The 17,100-nt window shown below is 45.2% G+C and overlaps 1 protein-coding gene across 9 annotated transcripts in view; it reads left to right on the top strand.

The window, feature by feature from the left end:
- Positions 1 to 17,100, top strand: part of LOC133441406 (NACHT, LRR and PYD domains-containing protein 12-like) — a 58,193-nt gene that overhangs the window by 37,387 nt on the left and 3,706 nt on the right. For 5 of the 9 annotated variants that reach the window (XM_061718669.1, XM_061718663.1, XM_061718668.1 and 2 more), the window contains 5 exons: positions 1,269 to 1,445; positions 4,916 to 5,089; positions 6,175 to 6,360; positions 8,623 to 8,799; positions 13,559 to 13,735. In XM_061718669.1, the coding sequence (XP_061574653.1) occupies positions 1,269 to 1,445; positions 4,916 to 5,089; positions 6,175 to 6,360; positions 8,623 to 8,799; positions 13,559 to 13,735 (891 nt within the window). Of the gene's footprint in view, positions 1 to 1,268; positions 1,446 to 4,915; positions 5,090 to 6,174; positions 6,361 to 8,622; positions 8,800 to 13,558; positions 13,736 to 16,031; positions 16,949 to 17,100 lie in introns of those variants that run through there. The other 4 variants (XR_009782477.1, XM_061718664.1, XM_061718667.1 and 1 more) reach the window with 4 other exon arrangements.

Raw genomic sequence — 17,100 nt, 5'->3', positions numbered from 1 at the left:
AAATGCTTTGATTTAAAGTTTAAAGTGCTTCAATAGCATTGAACTTTCGTGACTGTACAGACAGTCTGAACCTGAGCATTGTCATAGTAAATTAAACAAAGTCTGCCTGCATTGGGCAGTTAAACAGTTAAACCTAAATTAAATGACAATACAACACTAGAATATTCCGTAAATGTAACATGTATAAACACTTTCAAGAGGGAAAACAATTACATTGAACACACTTATAGAACTTGCTAGTCTATTATATAAATAATAAAGTGCTATAACAGCTAGAACAAAGAATCTTTTGCTTAGAAAACTAAATAAAACCAATAAACATTAAAAAAAAAAGTGCATACCTTCCTTCAACTCCGACTATTGCGTCGAGCTGCGTGACATCGGACGCTCTCTGTCCACACTGAAACTGTTAAACTCGCGGCCAGTTAGGACAGTCTAATACAAAAAAATAAAGCAATGGAATTTATTTTGTCGCCGAAGCTTATCGCATGGGACACGCTTTGTGTACGGAGCCGGCTGCTCTTCTCCCCGGAGCGAGGCTTTGTTCCCTCCCCTGCTACACGTCATTCAGGCAGCCAATCAGCGCAGAGCATCATTATCATAGCCCCGCCCCCTCAGAATCCACCAGCCAATCAGCACAGAGCCTCATTATCATAGCCCCGTCCCCTCCGAATCCCTCATAGAGAAGGAGGTTAGAAGCGGTAAAACTAGAGACATGGCCCACAGGCTGAATTTCTGTTTTATGTAGAAAAAACAGGCTTTAGATTGTTTTTAAGACATTCAAGGCCTGTTTAAAATATACATGAAATGCCATAATAGGTCTCCTTTAATTCTTTATTGATTTCATAAAATATTCCAATTTTCTGAGATTTTTTATTTGTCTGCAGGGCCCCGTCTGCAGGGCCGTCTGCATTGCCCCGTCTGCAGGGCCATCTGCAGGGCCGTCTGCAGGGCAGGCAGAGAGCGCAGACAGAGAGCGCACCAACATATGTTGCTGTCTTTAATATATCCTGTCCTTTATTTTGTTCATTATTGTTAGTTCGTTGACAGACGTGCATGGGACAATTGTGAAATACGGAATCAGCTGCGTTCCTTATTTGTTCAATATGGAACGCAACTTTTAATTCCCCATTACGTAACAATTCTGTATTTCCAAGGACTGGTGGCGAGCCTAGTTGACACTAACCTGCAGATCAGGCTGATCTCCTACTGATCCACACTGACCATCTGACTGCTCTGGTTTCTTCTTCTCGGGTGTCTTTGTGCAGCTTGCAGTGCTGCGGTTTGTCAGGGATCAGCTGTTCTTCTCTGGTCTCAGCTCTGAAGTCCAACCCCTCCCATCTGAAACATCTGGACCTGAGATTCAACTACAAGCTGCAGGCTGCAGATGTGGAGCAGCTGTCTGGTCTGGTGGAGAGTCCAGACTACCAGCTGCAGACTCTCAGGTCGGTTCTGACTGGAGCTTTTGGAGTTTTCTTGGAGATTTTGGTCTCCTCAAACAGAGAAGACTCCGTCAGTCCAGGTGAAGGTGTTTCAGGTGTTGATTGTCTGAACCTCCTGCTGCTATTTCATCATTCACTCACATTTCATGTGAAACCTGCTGTGATCCATGTCTGTTCTGTTAGAACCACACACACCTCACCGTCACACATGTGTGTTCCTGCTGTCAGGAAGCAGCTCCAGGTCCAGACAGAACCTGACAGAACTGAGTTACATATTCATCTTTAAATCCTCTATGAAAGCACATCTCTGATGGAGACAGACCCCCCCCTGAAGACACAGACCACACACGTCCTGAAGGAAGACGGGTTTCTGCTGACGGCTAACAAACTAACATGTTGTTCAGGTTTCAGCGGACTGGGCTTAAATGACGGCTGACCAGGTGTAAAGAGCCCTCATCTAAATAATTATTGATCCAAATAGGAATCAGAGGGGATCAGGAGAGGCGAGATGGTGACCATGAAGGGACGGGCCACCGGTCCAGAGACCAGGACGTCTGTAGTACGGTTAGTGTGAGGCAGAAGACAGATCCAGGAACAGGATCCAGCATAGCAGTCCCAGGAGAACTGCTGGACACCGGTATCTGCAGGGAGACCACAAAGCCAATCTGGCAGAGAGTGAGAGCTGCAGACGGTTTAAATAGGAAGAGGAAGAGTTGAGGATGATGAGGGTGATCAGCTGGCAGGGAGAGAGGCAGGAAACTCTTCATCTCCCTCCAGAAGGTTCCTTCATGGACCGCTGTAGTCGCTGTGAGGTTGGGGTTTGTCGGTACCGCCGTATCTCTTTACAGCAGACGTTCTCCACCTGGCTCTGCGCTGTTGCACATTCACTGCACGTGCACCGTCCCACATGTGAACATATTGTAAAGTAAAAGCGTTGCTTGAGTCAACAATGGAAGCATCCAACAGCTCTCTCAGTCAGCAGCAGTCCAGAACTCATGAGTGACGTTCAGAAGCTTCCTGCAGCCGTTGTTGTCCTGGTTCTGGAGGACCGGAGACAAACGCTCGTTGATAAAGTCATCTCCACGCCAGAACCAGCACCACGCATGTTTTCCCATCAGCCTTTAACACGTGTGGCATCTATTCAATTCAATTTCAATTCAATTTTATTTATATAGCGTCTAATACAACAAAAGTTGTCTCTAGACGCTTTCCAGAGACCCAGAACATGACCCCCGAGCAGTTATTACATAAACAATGGCAGGTAAAAACTCCCCTAGTGGGAGAAAAACCTTAAGCCAAACAGTGGCAAGAAAAACTCCCCTTTAGGAGGAAGAAACCTTGAGCAGGACCAGGCTCATAAGGGGGGACCCTCCTGCCGAGGGCCAGACTGGGGGTCAGGGACGGCAACAGCAAAGCAGGCAGGTGGAAGCAGCAACGGGATGACCAGGGGTGGGGACCGCAGGCCAGCACGCAGCTCCCGAAGCTCCGGCCCAATCAGCAAGTCCCATGTTGGGGTGCAGGGTCGGGGAAAGGTTGAAAAGGGGCAGGGCCAGGGAGAGGAGTCTTGAGGGACGAACCTTCTCCCCCGCCCAAAAGGGGCCGTTACCCTGCCCCCCTCACTCCCACACTGCAGGATCCGGTGTTTTGCATTCAGAGATGCTCTTCGCCACCGGCAGAGGATGCTGCAACATGTACAAAAGAGAAAAAAGAGAGAGAAGGGGGGGCCAGCACAAGAAACTACAGGAGCGACTCTAACACACTAGAGTTTACATTACCTAGAGATTTACCAACACCAGCTAGAGGTTTACTAAACACTAACTATAGGCTTTACTAAACAGAAAGGTTTTAAGTTTAGTTTTAAAGGTGGAGGTGGTGTCAGCCTCCTTAACCCAGATTGGAAGTTGGTTCCATAGTAACGGTGCCCGATAGCAGAACGCCCGCCCTCCAAATCTACATTTGGATATTCTAGGAACTACGAGTAAACCTGCACTCTGAGAACGGAGAGCTCTGCCAGGAACATAAGGCACTACCAGGTCTTGTAAATACTGCGGAGCTAAGCCGTTTTGGGATTTATACGCAAGTAATAACATTTTAAATTGGATTCTGAATTTTACAGGTAACCAATGGAGCGACGCTAACACTGGAGAGACGTGGTCTCTCCTGCTGATTCCTGTCAGCACTCGTGCTGCTGCATTTTGGATCAGCTGGAGCCCATTCAGCAAATTACTTGGACATCCTGCTAATAACACAGTAGTTTTTCTGCATCACTCTGCGAGAGGATTTTCCTAATCTTTGCAATATTACGGAGATGGAAAAATGCTATTTGACAAACCTGATTAACATATGGTTTAAACGACAAATCCTGATCGAAAACAACACCAAGGTTTCTCACAGGGAATCTGTGGAGGGAGGAGAGCAGCAGAGGCTGCAGAGAGCATGCAGGAGGAAAGAAGCACACAGGAAGTAACATTAGTCTGTCAATCAAGACGCTTCTGATCATCCCAACCTTTATTCCATGAAAATAGATGTTATCTGTAATAAGTAGTTAAAGTTGTGATCCAGTGAAACGACCAACAGCTCTTCCTGCTGCTGCTCCCTCAGACAGTCCACACCAGATCCTGGAGCAGAAGATGTTCAGCATCGTTATGTCAGATATCACATCTCTCAATCAACAAGACCAAACTGCTTCTTTCCTTCATGAAGATGCTCCAAACACTGTAAAATAAGTCAGATCTGTGACTCCACGGAGCTAAAAGTAAGACGTATAATCAGCTGAGAGAGTAAAATGTAATTTTGAACAACAAAATAATTTGTTTACTTTCAGGAATATTGTTGAATAGTGTTTAATACTCTTATTAATATCAGTGGGATGATGCAGTTCCTGTAAGGAGTTCTCCAGAACCTCTTCTCCTCCTACAATCGCTTCTGCTTGATTGTGATAAGTCTGTCATTTGTGTTTCATCCAATATTAACAGAATATGATAAAATAATTATAATAATTCTGATAGAAATACCAAAACATTGATGAATGTTGAATTTGATGGCAGTAACAGAACCAGTAAAAGTCCAGTCCTGCATTCCCAAGTCCATACAGGGTCTCAATGACCCCCCGATAGTAATCAGAGTACTCACCACTATTCTATAATACTTTGTTACTACATTCCTGAAAGTAAACGTAGTACTTTGTTGGCTGTCGTTAAAAATGATCATCTGATCAAAGAGACGATCCGGTATCTCCGTCCTGCGTTTAATGTGGAAGCTTCAAGAATCCTGACAGACATGTTTCTGAACTGTGGAGTTTCTGAGTGAACATGAGGGAAGATCATGGAAACGCCAGGCAGAAAGAACCTGGCTAGGATTTGGACCAGGAACCTTGTGACTGTGAAGCTCCAGTGTTGCCCACCACACCACCCTGAACGGAGGAGGAGAAAACACTCATCTAGATGTTTATCTGTGTTTTATTCTTTCTCCAGGTCGGAGCGCTGCAGTTTGTCAGAGATCAGATGTCGTCCTCTGGTCTCAGCTCTGGAGTCCAACCCGTCTGATCTGGAACATCTGGACCTGAGTAAGAACGAGCTGCAGGATTCAGATGTGAAGCAGCTGTGTGTTCTTCTGGAGAGTCCAGACTGCAGACTGGAGACTCTGAGGTTTGTTCTTTGACTGAAGTTGTAAAAGTTGTGAGTTCTGCAGCCACAAACACCTGAGCTGCACTGAACCATCCTGGTCTCTGGACTCATCTGCTCCTGACATCATTAGAAACAAGCTGAAGTGTCTGCAGGCTGCTTTCCTCTCCGTTGAGCACAAGTCTGCAGTATAGAGTGGTGAACGATGTTCCCTCAACAAAGACGTCTTCATTCCATCCCAACATGAACTGAACCTGTGCAGCAGAATGTTTGTTTGTGCAAAGATCATGCAGCATCGTCTACAAACATCTTCATCTGTCATCTGTCCAAACATGTTTCATCTGATTCAAACACTGAAATTCTAATGTTTGTACCGACTGATTCTAACACAACATGAGTTTGTATGGATGGATTGTTGGGTCCCTAAATCAACATAACATAAACAAGGAAAGACACAGAGGCTGTTAGAATGATTTTTAAGGCTTTCTGCAGAAATGTGGGGAGGAGAGCAGAGGAATGCAGAACCTCCCAAAATCTTCTTGCAGCATCACCTTTTTCTTGAGAATTTGTGACAGGAACATGACCATTTTAAGACAGCCAATGGTAGACAGTGAATGGACAATGGGAGGAAACAGACGGAGAAACAGACATCAGGGTTAAAAAGGTCACACATGTGACTTTTCAGTAAAGAGGAACTAATCTTGGTATGAAGAAATAACAGACATATTTAGCTTAAAGTCTTTAAAAGCAACGGGTCACATAGGTCAAATGCCTTCCTGACTAAAACAGGAACTTCATGGGGGTCTTTAACAGATGGTCCAGGCTAACAATGAGACAGTTGTGGGACAGTCGACCCCCCTGACAGAACTCAGGAAGGGCTGCCCTGTCATCTGTTAACATGTGATAGTTTCATGAGGAATAACTAGTTCAGAAGTTTGATTAACTTCACAGGATCCACTGGTGGAGCTGCAGAGCTGAAGTCACTACGTCTTTATTGGAGCAGCAGCATGATGTCATGAATATTGATGAAGATCTTTTTCACTGGTTCTGTTGGACTGTTGGAACCTGCATCCTGCTGGTTCAGCTCACATCTTTTATTCTTCATTCAGGTTGGAGAACTGCAGGATGTCCGAGATCAGCTGTTCTTCTCTGGTCTCAGCTCTGAAGTCCAACCCCTCCCACCTGAAACATCTGAAACATCTGGACCTGAGTGAGAACTACCACCTGCAGGATTCAGGAGTGAAACGTCTGTGTGGTTTCCTGGAGAGTCCAGACTGCAGACTGGAGACTCTGAGGTCAGACATGTTTTAGTTGTGTGTTCAGATGAATCTGATGTGAAAGTTGTGTTGACACTAACCTGCAGACACCAGGCTGATCTCCTGCTGATCCACCCTGACCATCTGACTGCTCTGGTTGTCTTTCATCATATTTCTCTGGATGTCTCACTATGGGATGCCCCGCTGCATTAATCTCATTACACCAATGCTGATTGGCTGGTGCTTTCCTGGCCCTCCACGGCTCGGTTGGCATCGTCACGACGCCTCACCATGGCTGCTCCAGTACCGAGTGTTAGCACAGCAGCTCCTTTCTCCCACCTTGGTGGAGGAACCAGAGGTTAGCGTGGGCTTGGGCTCCCAGCTCCACCTAGCCGCCCCACAGGAGGAAGACGTCCTGGAACTGGACTATGAGACGATGAAGAAGACAGCTGGGACCTCCTCATGTCAGAGGATGAAGACGAGGACGACCTCTTCATCACTCCGGCTCGGGCTTCACAGCCCGCAGCCTCCGTGGCCTCTGGGGATGGAGATGTGAGCAGCACACCAGCTTCTCCCCTCCCCAGCTGGGACATGCTGGACGCCTGCAAACGCTGCTGCCCGGCTGCCGTCCCCTGGCCTGCTGTCGTAGCCGAGACCCCCACATCCCGCTACGGAGGGAACAAGCTGCCCTCGGCCCAGACCCCACATCCGGCTACGGAGGGAACAAGCTGCCCTCGGCCCAGACCCCCACATCCCGCTACGGAGGGAACAAGCTGCCCTCGGCCCAGACCCCCACATCCGGCTACGGAGGGAACAAGTTGCCCTCGGCCCCCACATCCCGCTACGGAGGGAACTAGCTGCCCTCGGCCCAGACCCCCACATCCGGCTACGGAGGGAACAAGTTGCCGTCGGCCCCCCACATCCCGCTACGGAGGGAACAAGCTGCCCTTGGCCCAGACCCCCACATCCCGCTACGGAGGGAACAAGCTGCCCTCAGCCCCCACATCCCTCACGGAGAGACGCCCTCTCAGCAGCAGGAGCCCGGTCCCCGGGGCCTCATCCCTCCACTGCCAGGCCATGGAGAGCCTGGGGCTGCTCCACACCTCCCATGGAGCCACTGGTTGCAGCTTCCAGGCAGCCGGCTGTCACCTGTGTCCTCCAGGAGCCCTGGCGGTGTCCTCCAGGAGCCCCGGCGGTGTCCTCCAGGAGCCCCGGCGGTGTCCTCCAGGAGCCCCGGCCTGCCGTCCAAGTCTGACTGTCTTCAGTCGGCCCCGACTGGAACGCTGTATGAGGCGGCTGCTCTTTCGGCCAGAGCGCTCAATGTCCTCTCCCTGCTCACAGCGTCACTGGCGAGTCCCGTCCTCTCTGACCCACGGGGTCCCACGGGGTCCGTCCTGTCCAGGAAGGTGGACACTACGGACGCAGCCTGACAGGTCGGGCAGAATTCACCAGGGTCAATCTGTGAGGCCCGCTGCAGTTGGACCTCCAGCGGTCACACATACATTTCTGGAACCATCAGCGGTTTCTCTCCCTGAAACGGTTCATTCCGTCTCTCATGGGTCATCATGTCCTGCTGAGGACGGACAATATGAGGACGGTGGCGGACATCAACCCCCAGGGGGGATGACGCTCCCGTCAGTGTCTCATGCTGGCCGCGTCGGTACGATTACCTCCACTGGCCCTGATGCCCCCACTCTGTCCATAGGGAGGACGCAGGGACACGCACTGATGTTGGAAGCTCCGCTGGCCGGAGACGCATCAGCTGGAGGACAGATATCAGTTGCTGTGAGCTCAGCCATGGGAGCTCCCGCTGCAGGGACAGGGACGGTCTTTCATCCCCCAGAGCTCCTGTGGGCTCGGCCTCTGAGTGGCTCCAGTGTCAGCTGTGGGCCTTTCACGGTGGGTGCTCAGCTCTGTACTTGGTGCTGAAGCCTCTTTCACCAGGTCCTTCCACCTGGTCCCTCCACCAGGTCCCTGGATGACTGGAAGTGGAGGCTGTTTGAGGGATGGTGTCACAGAAATGGATTCCTTCTCAGTGTCCAGCAGGAAGGATATTTTCCTTCTTGCAGGACCTGGTTGACAAACAGAAAGCCTTCTCCACGGTGGACGTTTACTTGCAGCTATCGCCGCCTGTCACTTGGGCTTTGGGAAGAAAACAGTGTTTCACCAGCCAATCAGGATTGTTGTAATAAGATCAATGCAGCGGGGCATCCCATAGTGAGACATCTCACTCATATCACTCAGAGAACCGGTGTTCTGGAAATAACCTAAAGTTTCTTCTTCTCTGTTGTCTTTGTTCAGGTTGGTGTGGTGCAGTTTATCAGAGATCAGCTGTTCTTCTCTGGTCTCAGCTGTGAAGTCCAACCCCTCCCACCTGAAACTTCTGGACCTCAGTCACAACTACAACCTGCAGGATTCAGGAGTGGAACATCTGTGTGGTTTCCTGGAGAGTCCAGACTGCAGACTGGAGACTCTGAGGTCAGACATGTTTTAGTTGTGTGTTCAATTCAATTAAATTCAATTCAATTTTATTTATATAGCGTCTAATACAACAGATGTTGTCTCTAGACGCTTTCCAGAGATCCAGAACATGAACATAAACATAAACATAAACCCCCAAGCAATTATTACATAAACAACGGCAGGTAAAAACTCCCCTAGTGGGAGAAAAGCCTTAAGCCAAACAGTGGCAAGGAAAAACTCACCTTTAGGAGGGAAGAAACCTGGACCGGGACCAGGTTGGGAGGAGGAGCGGGGCAATGATTGACAGGAAAGGGGGAAAAGGACCCCTTTTTCACTGCGCAAAAAACAGTCATAAACAAAGCCAGGCATGGAGTACTGGAGTGAAGTTTTTCTTGTTACACCTTTTTAGACACATTTGAGGGATATTGGCCAAGACTTTTAATAGTGTTAAAAGCATGTTAAAAATTATGTCACAATACCTTTAAAGGAGCATGAGGCAGGATTGAGGCAGGATTTTGTGAAAAAAATTTGTATACATTTTAAGTTTTCTAGTAATAATGTCAGATGAAGCATTCCAAACCAAAACGAATGAGCCCTCTAGCGTATCTCAGGCTGTGTGCTGCAAAATGTGCTGCAATTCCGGGCCGGAATTTCCCGCGCTGTCCTGCGGATGTGACGTCAAATGACGCTGCATGCGTGTTCTCCCCGTTCTTCCGTGCCGGCTTCGCCGTTGGCTGCAGTACCCCCGACGGCCGTCTTGGCGAAGGGTGGCGCTATAAGATAAGATAAGATAAGATAAGATAAGATAAGATAAACCTTTAATAGTCCCACAGAGGGGAAATTTGCAGTTTATAGAGTCTCATGTCTTAAAAGGAGCCTCATGCTCCTTTAACCCAGATTGGAAGTTGGTTCCATAGTAATGGTGCCTGATAGCAGAACGCCCGCCCTCCAAATCTACATTTAGATACTCTAGGAACTACGAGTAAACCTGCACTCTGAGAGCGGAGAGCTCTGCTAGGAACATAAGGCACTATCAGGTCTTGTAAATACTGCAAAGCAAAGCCGTTTTGGGCTTTATATGCAATTAATAAAATTTTAAATTGGATTCTGAATTTTACAGGTAGCCAATGGAGCAATGCTAACACTGGAGAGACGTGGTCTCTCCTGCTGATTCCTGTCAGTACTCGTGCTGCTGCATTCTGGATCAGCTGGAGCCTATTCAGCAAATTACTTGGACATCCTGCTAACAACACATTACAGTAATCCAGTCTAGAAGATACAAACGCATTAACTAGTTTTTCTGCATCACTCTGCGAGACGATTTTCCTAATTTTTGCAATATTACAGAGATGGAAAAACGCTATTTTACAAACCTGATTAACATATGGTTTAAACGACGACAACGAAAACAACACCAAGGTACACAGTTGTACTGGAAGCCATCTAATCCCTTCCTAAAATGCTCTGGACCAAGAATAATAACCTCTGTTTTATCTGAATTTAGAAGCAAGAAATTTCTGGACATTCCAGTCCTTGATGTCCCTAAGACATGCCTGAAGTTTAACTAACGGTTCTGTTTCATCCGGCTTCATAGACAAATAGAGCTGCGTATCATCAGCATAACAATGAAAGTGAATGCCGTGATTCTGGATTATACTTCCCAATGGCTGCATGTATAAACTGAACAAGATTGGCCCTAGCACTGAACCCTGCGGAACACCATAACAGACCCTTGACTGTTCTGAAGAAACCTCATGTACATGAACAAACTGGAACCTGTCAGATAGATATGATTTAAACCAATGTAGAGCTGTCCCTTTAATCCCAACAACATGCTCTAACCTGTGCAGTAAAATGCCATGATCTACAGTGTCAAAAGCAGCACTGAGGTCCAGTAGAACCAATATGGACACTAATCCCTTATCTGAGGTCCAGTAGAACCAGTATGGACACTAATCCCTTATCTGAGGTCCAGTAGAACCAGTATGGACACTAATCTCTTATCTGAGGTCCAGTAGAACCAGTATGGACACTAATCCCTTATCTGAGGTCCAGTAGAACCAGTATGGACATTAATCCCTTATCTGAGGCCATAAGAAGGTCATTCGTGACTCGAACCAGTGCTGTCTCTGTGCTATGCTGCATTCTGAACCCTGACTGAAAGACTGAAAGACAAATAGTCACATAACTGGCTTGAAACAGCCTTTTCCAGAATTTTAGATACAAATGGAAGGTTGGAAATTGGCCTATAATTAGCGAAGGTGTCTGGGTCAAGAGAAGGTTTTTTAAGTAAAGGTTAAATTACTGCCACTTTGAAAACCTGTGGTACATATCCTTAGTTTAGGGATAGGTTGATTTGGTGTAGTTTTGTCGCACCAATAAGAGAAAAAACATTTTTGAATAGTCGAGTCGGGATGGGGTCTGACATACATGTGGTTGACTTAGCTCTATTGACGAGTGAGGTCAGCTCAGGGAGGTCTGTAGGATCAAAACAGTCTAGAGTCAAGTCAGAGCCTAGGGAAGTCGCTAAAGCTGAAGAAACGCCCACAACCGGCTGGTTGATTTCTTCTCTAATTCTCGTGATTTTACTGTTAAAGAAGCCCATAGTCTTCACTACTGAGAGTTGCAGGAATGCACGGCTCAACAGAGTTGTGACTCTTTGTCAGCCTGGCTACAGTGCTGAACAGAAAACATGGGTTACTTTTGTTATCCTCTATCAACATTGAATAATAAGCTGTTCTGGCTTTGCGAATGACTTTTTTATATACTATCAGAATATCTTTCCATTCACGATAGGAGTCTACAGACTTACAAGAGTACCACTTCCTTTCCATTTTACGCACATTTTGTTTCAACATGCGGATATCTGAATTATACCAGGGAGTTAAGCTCCTGTGGTTAGAAACCCTCCTTTTCAAAGGAGCAACTTCATCTAAAGCTGAATGCAAGAAATCAGCAGCGTTACTAACAAGAAAATCAACATCAGAGGTAGAACCCAGGTCACTGGCCTTGACTACATCACTATTTTCCACTGTCTTAAGATAAGCAATGGCCTCCTTAAATTTAGCAATAGCTTCATCAGACAAACATCTGCTAAAATAATACCTCCTATTTTTCACTTCAACATCAACAATATTAAATTCAAACGTTACTAAATAGTGGTCGGATAAAAGGGAGTTTACAGGTGACACCAACAGACCATCAGTTTCAACACCGTAGGTGAGAATGAGATCGAGACTATGATTACGACAGTGCGTCGGTTTGTCCACTTTTTGTGAGATACCCATTGATTCTAGAAGAGAATTGAAAGCTAATTTAAGATTATCGCTTTCAACATCCATATGAATATTAAAGTCACCCACTATGATGAATTTATCTGTACTGATCAATAATCCAGAAAGGAAATCTGAAAATTCAGACAAAAACTCTAGATAAGCACCAGCAGGGGGCCAGTACACTACCACTAACACAACTGGCTTCTCTGATTTCCAGCTCGGAAATTTCAGCCTAAGCGTGAGGCTTTCAAATGTATTATAATTGCACTTAGGTTCAATTTTTGTTTGGAGACTGGAGTTATAAATTGCTGCGACTCCTCCGCCTCGGCCCCTGCTTCTAGGAATGTGATTATTAAAGTAGCGGAGTCGATTCATTCAAACTAACATACTCTTCCTCCTGTAACCATGTTTCTGTTAAGCAGAAAATATCACTCTTGCTCTGTGTAATTATATCATTTACTAACAGAGACTTGGAGCTTAACAATTGTCTATTTAGTAGTCCGCATCTAATTTTTCGGTCTCATATTGGTACCAAATGTGCATTGGTTTTAATTTTTACAAGGTTATTTTGGTTAACGCCTCCAAAACGCCGTACCTGGTGAACTGCAACCACTTCTATTTTGCTAGGCACCTGGTTAGAGTTGCCAATTACATCATGTAATCCTACAGTTTTAGAGTTGCCAATTACATAATGCGATCCTACAGTTTTATTGGCAGGCGTTGGTCCTCGGGAAGCAGCAGAGAAGTGTCTTAAACTGCAGCTCTGCATCCTGGCCTGGACCCTGCGTTGTCAGGGGGAGTGTCTAATAAAACTGGCCAAATTACTAGAGACAAGAGCAGCACCAACCCGGGTGGGATGAATGCCGTCTCTTCTAATCAGACCGGGCTTTCCCCAGAACGTCTCCCAATTGACAATAAAGGCCATGTCGTTTTCTGAACACCACCAATACAACCAGCGACGGAGCGAGAGCATGCGACTAAACATGTCATCGCTGGTCAGATTGGGGAGGGGACCAGAGAAACCTACGGAGTCCGACATGGTTTTGGCATAGTTACACACCGAGACAATATTCATTTTGGTCATTTTGGACTGGCGAAGACGGGAGTCATTAGCTACCAAATGGATGATAACTTTACCAAATTTCCGATTACCCTTTGCCAGTAGCTTCAAATTTGCTTCAATGTCGCCCGCTCTGGCCCCCGGGATACACCTAACTATGGTCGCTGGAGTCGGCCTCACATGCCTGACTATGGAGTCGCCAATCACCAGGGTCAGCTTCTCAACGGGTGTGTCGCTGAGTGGGGAAAATCAGTTAGACACATGAAGCGGGTGGTGGTGTTCCGTGCGCCCTTTAGGACTACACTTCCTCCAAACCATCAGATGAATCTGATGTGAAAGTTGTGTTGACACTAACCTGCAGACATCAGGCTGATCTCCTGCTGATCCACACTGACCATCTGACTGCTCTGCTTTCTTCTTCTCTGGTGTCTTTGTTCAGGTTGGAGTTCTGCAGTTTGTCAGGGATCAGCTGTTCTTCTCTGGTCTCAGCTCTGAAGTCCAACCCCTCCCATCTGAAACATCTGGACCTGCGTAACAACTACAAGCTGCAGGCTGCAGATGTGGAGCAGCTGTCTGGTCTTGTGCAGAGTCCAGACTACCAGCTGCAGACTCTTAGGTCAGTGGAGGTTGGAGTCGGTCCTGCTGCTTCCAGCAGTTTTCTACTAAAACCAGTTGCTATCAAAGATCCAGTGTTTCCAGTGAACCTGCCGCTTCTCAGCGGCTGCTTTCCCAAGTAAAGCTGTGAGAGGAGGATGATGACAGGCTGCAGGATCAGAGGATCCAGATGTGTGTTGTAGACCAGTGTTGTGCTGGTGTACATGTATCCAGAAATAAAGGTGTATTCCAGCTGACGGCCTTCCAGGATGTTCAGACACACAGCTGCTCCACTGCAGCTCTGAACACTCTGAAGGAACCCAGAATGGAAAATCCACCAATAACCTCGTCCATGTGGCCGTTTCACACAGAATACAAACAGGAACTTCACAAGAATGGAATTAAGTTTTTGAACCAATCATATAATAAGTTAACACATTATTGGTCTAGTATAAGAAATCAGGTATTTTAAAATCTAATAACTGCAGTGATAATATAATAATATATAAACAGAACTGTATTTTTCATAAACATGTTTGTGCAGTTATTTCATCATAAATAGGTTCAGTTGATGGAATAGTCGTCGTATTGGTTCATCGAGGTTACGAACTTTGCTGCACTCTCCGTGTTTTTGTGCATAAATATGTAAACTTATCATTTCATGTGAGCGTCTCTGAACAAGGGAAGTCAAAACAAAACTGAAACACGAGGACAGGGAGTTTCAAAATAAAACAGGAACCTAAACACCAAAACTGAGACATTAACTCTAAACCGGGACAGAACTAAGGGGAGAACATCAACATTAAATGGACCTGACTTCCTCCAATAAATGTCCTTAACGTCAAACTGTCCAAAAGCTACGTGACTGAGAAAAATCCAGGCTTTCATCCATCAGCCGTCCTGGACCAATAAGTGTTTTATTACCAGCTGAGATCACTGTGGTCCAGCAGCCTCGTAGAGCTTCAGAAAAGTCAAACAGTCGTCTTCCTGGTCCAGTTCTGGGTTCTCTGCAAGTTCTTCTCTCATATAGACGTTTGGGGTTGAATGGTGCCGACAGTTCCCAGAATGACAGAGAGACTTGACTGAATGTTCCAAGTATTGACTGATCTTGTTCAGGAGGAGATTCAGTCATTCTTGATCAGATCTGTGGAGGAAGGTGTTGAACTCCAGGCTGGTTTCCAGCATCCTCAACAATGGCAGGTTGGCTCTGGATTGAACATCAGCTTCAGGGAGAAACCCAGGTTCCTCATCAGGAAGGACGGGTTTGATAACAGACCCAGAAGCAGCTTCAGCATCAGACAGAGCGAGAGGGACCTGGCTGCAGGCAAGATGGCCGACAAGGGCGCGGCCATTTTTTCCAGCCATACCGGAATTCCAGACCGGAAGTTGGTCTTCTTCGTGTATATTATTCGTCGCGCTGATCCGGAGGTTTGTCTTTCCTTGTGTAACTTGGTGTGCTATCTTTTTTTTTTTTTTTTTTATTAACAGAACAAACAATCAAACAATACAAACGCAAGTCTTATCAATGAAATATCAAACATCAGCCAGGGGGTAGGCTGCTAAATAAATACAGAAAATAAGGTGCACAAATCACAAGTTTTCATAGCTTTCTTGTTATTCGAGTCACAAATACTTTGTAAGTACTGTTCAGTTTCCTTTTGGAATGCAATAAAGCATGGTTTCGAGTGAGTAAATTTCCCTTTGTGTATGTGATACTTCCCTAATATTATTAACAAGTTTATGACATACAGTTCTTTCTGTTTCTTACTTTTGACATCGTGGACACCAAAAAGTACATTGTTCCAATCTAAAGAAAAATCTGAGTCAATCTTCAAGGTGATGTAACGGGTTACTTCTCTCCAGAAGATGGCAGTAGAGTTACACAACCAAAATAAGTGAATTACAGTTTCAGGTTCAGATTCACACAGGGAACAATCAACACACAAATCTTTCTTAAATTTTAACAAATAATGTTTGGCTGGGTAATATCTATGAATTAGTTTGTAAGACACTTCTCTAACTTTATTTGTAATTAAATATTTGTATGGAAGGTTCCATATATGGATCCAGTTCAGTCCAGGAACAATATTAGACCAGTATGGAACAACATATGGAGTAGAGGTGATGTCAGTCTGAAAAAGAGATCTTATTAAATAATTCCTTTTTTTAGTTTTAACAGAAAAACACACTCGCCCCACTGGTGTTAATAAATGAAATAAATAAATAAATGAAAATGCCATCAGTCATGTATACGTGTGTTCACAGATATATAACATATAAAAGATGAATTTATTGATTTGTACTTTTATTTTCAATAGATCTTTGCGTTACTGAGGGTGATTGAGGAGGTCACTGGAATAGGAGCAAAAATAAAGGGAGGGGAGATAAGACTACTGGATTTTGTTTTCGATGTAATGCTCCCAGAGGTAAGATGGTCAATAGAGCTTCCTTGGGAAATGGAAGGAAATTATTAGGTGGTCAATATTTTATTCCTTTGGAAAACATGAAACCAAAACAGTGCACACGTTAGAGTATGATTAGATCATTTAACTGTTTTTCAGATATTGATCAAAATCCTTGAAGGAGAGGGCATGACCAGACTGAAGGCTGAGATCATGCTGGCCAGTGGGAGCCTTTTTTAAGCCCCCCCCCCCCCCCCCAAGAGGTCAAGATGGCCAGTGGGAGCCTTTTTTAAGTCTTTTTTTTTTTTTTTAATCTTTTGATCTTTGATCTTGATATTTTTTCCATTATGTTCAGTGTAATTTGTTCCTGCTCATTGTTCATGCGTTTACCTTGTTTTGTGTCTTTTTTTCTATGCATGTTTGTTTTTCTATTTGATATTCTGAGAATAAAAAGTTGATTTCAAAAAAGAACTCCAAGTCAAGTTCTTACTGTTGCCAGCATGATAGTGTAATGTTGTGTTTAAGTGGATTCCAGAAAATAAGATAGAATTAATAGAAAACGGATAAATAGGAAAATATAAATATTGTTGACAATTTGAAATAAAGAATTGTGAAAAAAAGACCAACTTCCTGTCTGGATCAGCGCGACGAATAATATACACGAAGAAGACCAACTTCCTGCAATACAACTTTTGAACACAATTGAAGAATATAATTTATTGGATAAGCCCTAGCCCTTTGAGTTATTTTCCTTTTTCTTTTTAAATTTAATTTCTTTTCCTCTGTACTCTTTATGCACCTTTTCCCTGATACATGTTGGAAAAAAGATATGATGCCTTGTTGTTTGTATATGAATATATTTTCAATAAAGTAAAAAAAAAAAAAGACTTCCTGTCTGGATCAGCGCGACGAATAATATACACGAAGAAGACCAACTTCCGGTCTGGAATTCCGGTATGGCTGGAAAAAATGGCCGCGCCCTTGT

This window comes from Cololabis saira, chromosome 4 (genome assembly GCF_033807715.1).
Source record: "Cololabis saira isolate AMF1-May2022 chromosome 4, fColSai1.1, whole genome shotgun sequence".
In the NCBI taxonomy this organism is placed as follows: domain Eukaryota; kingdom Metazoa; phylum Chordata; class Actinopteri; order Beloniformes; family Belonidae; genus Cololabis; species Cololabis saira.
Note: the sequence above shows the minus strand (reverse complement) of the source record. Positions and strands in the feature narration are given on the sequence as shown.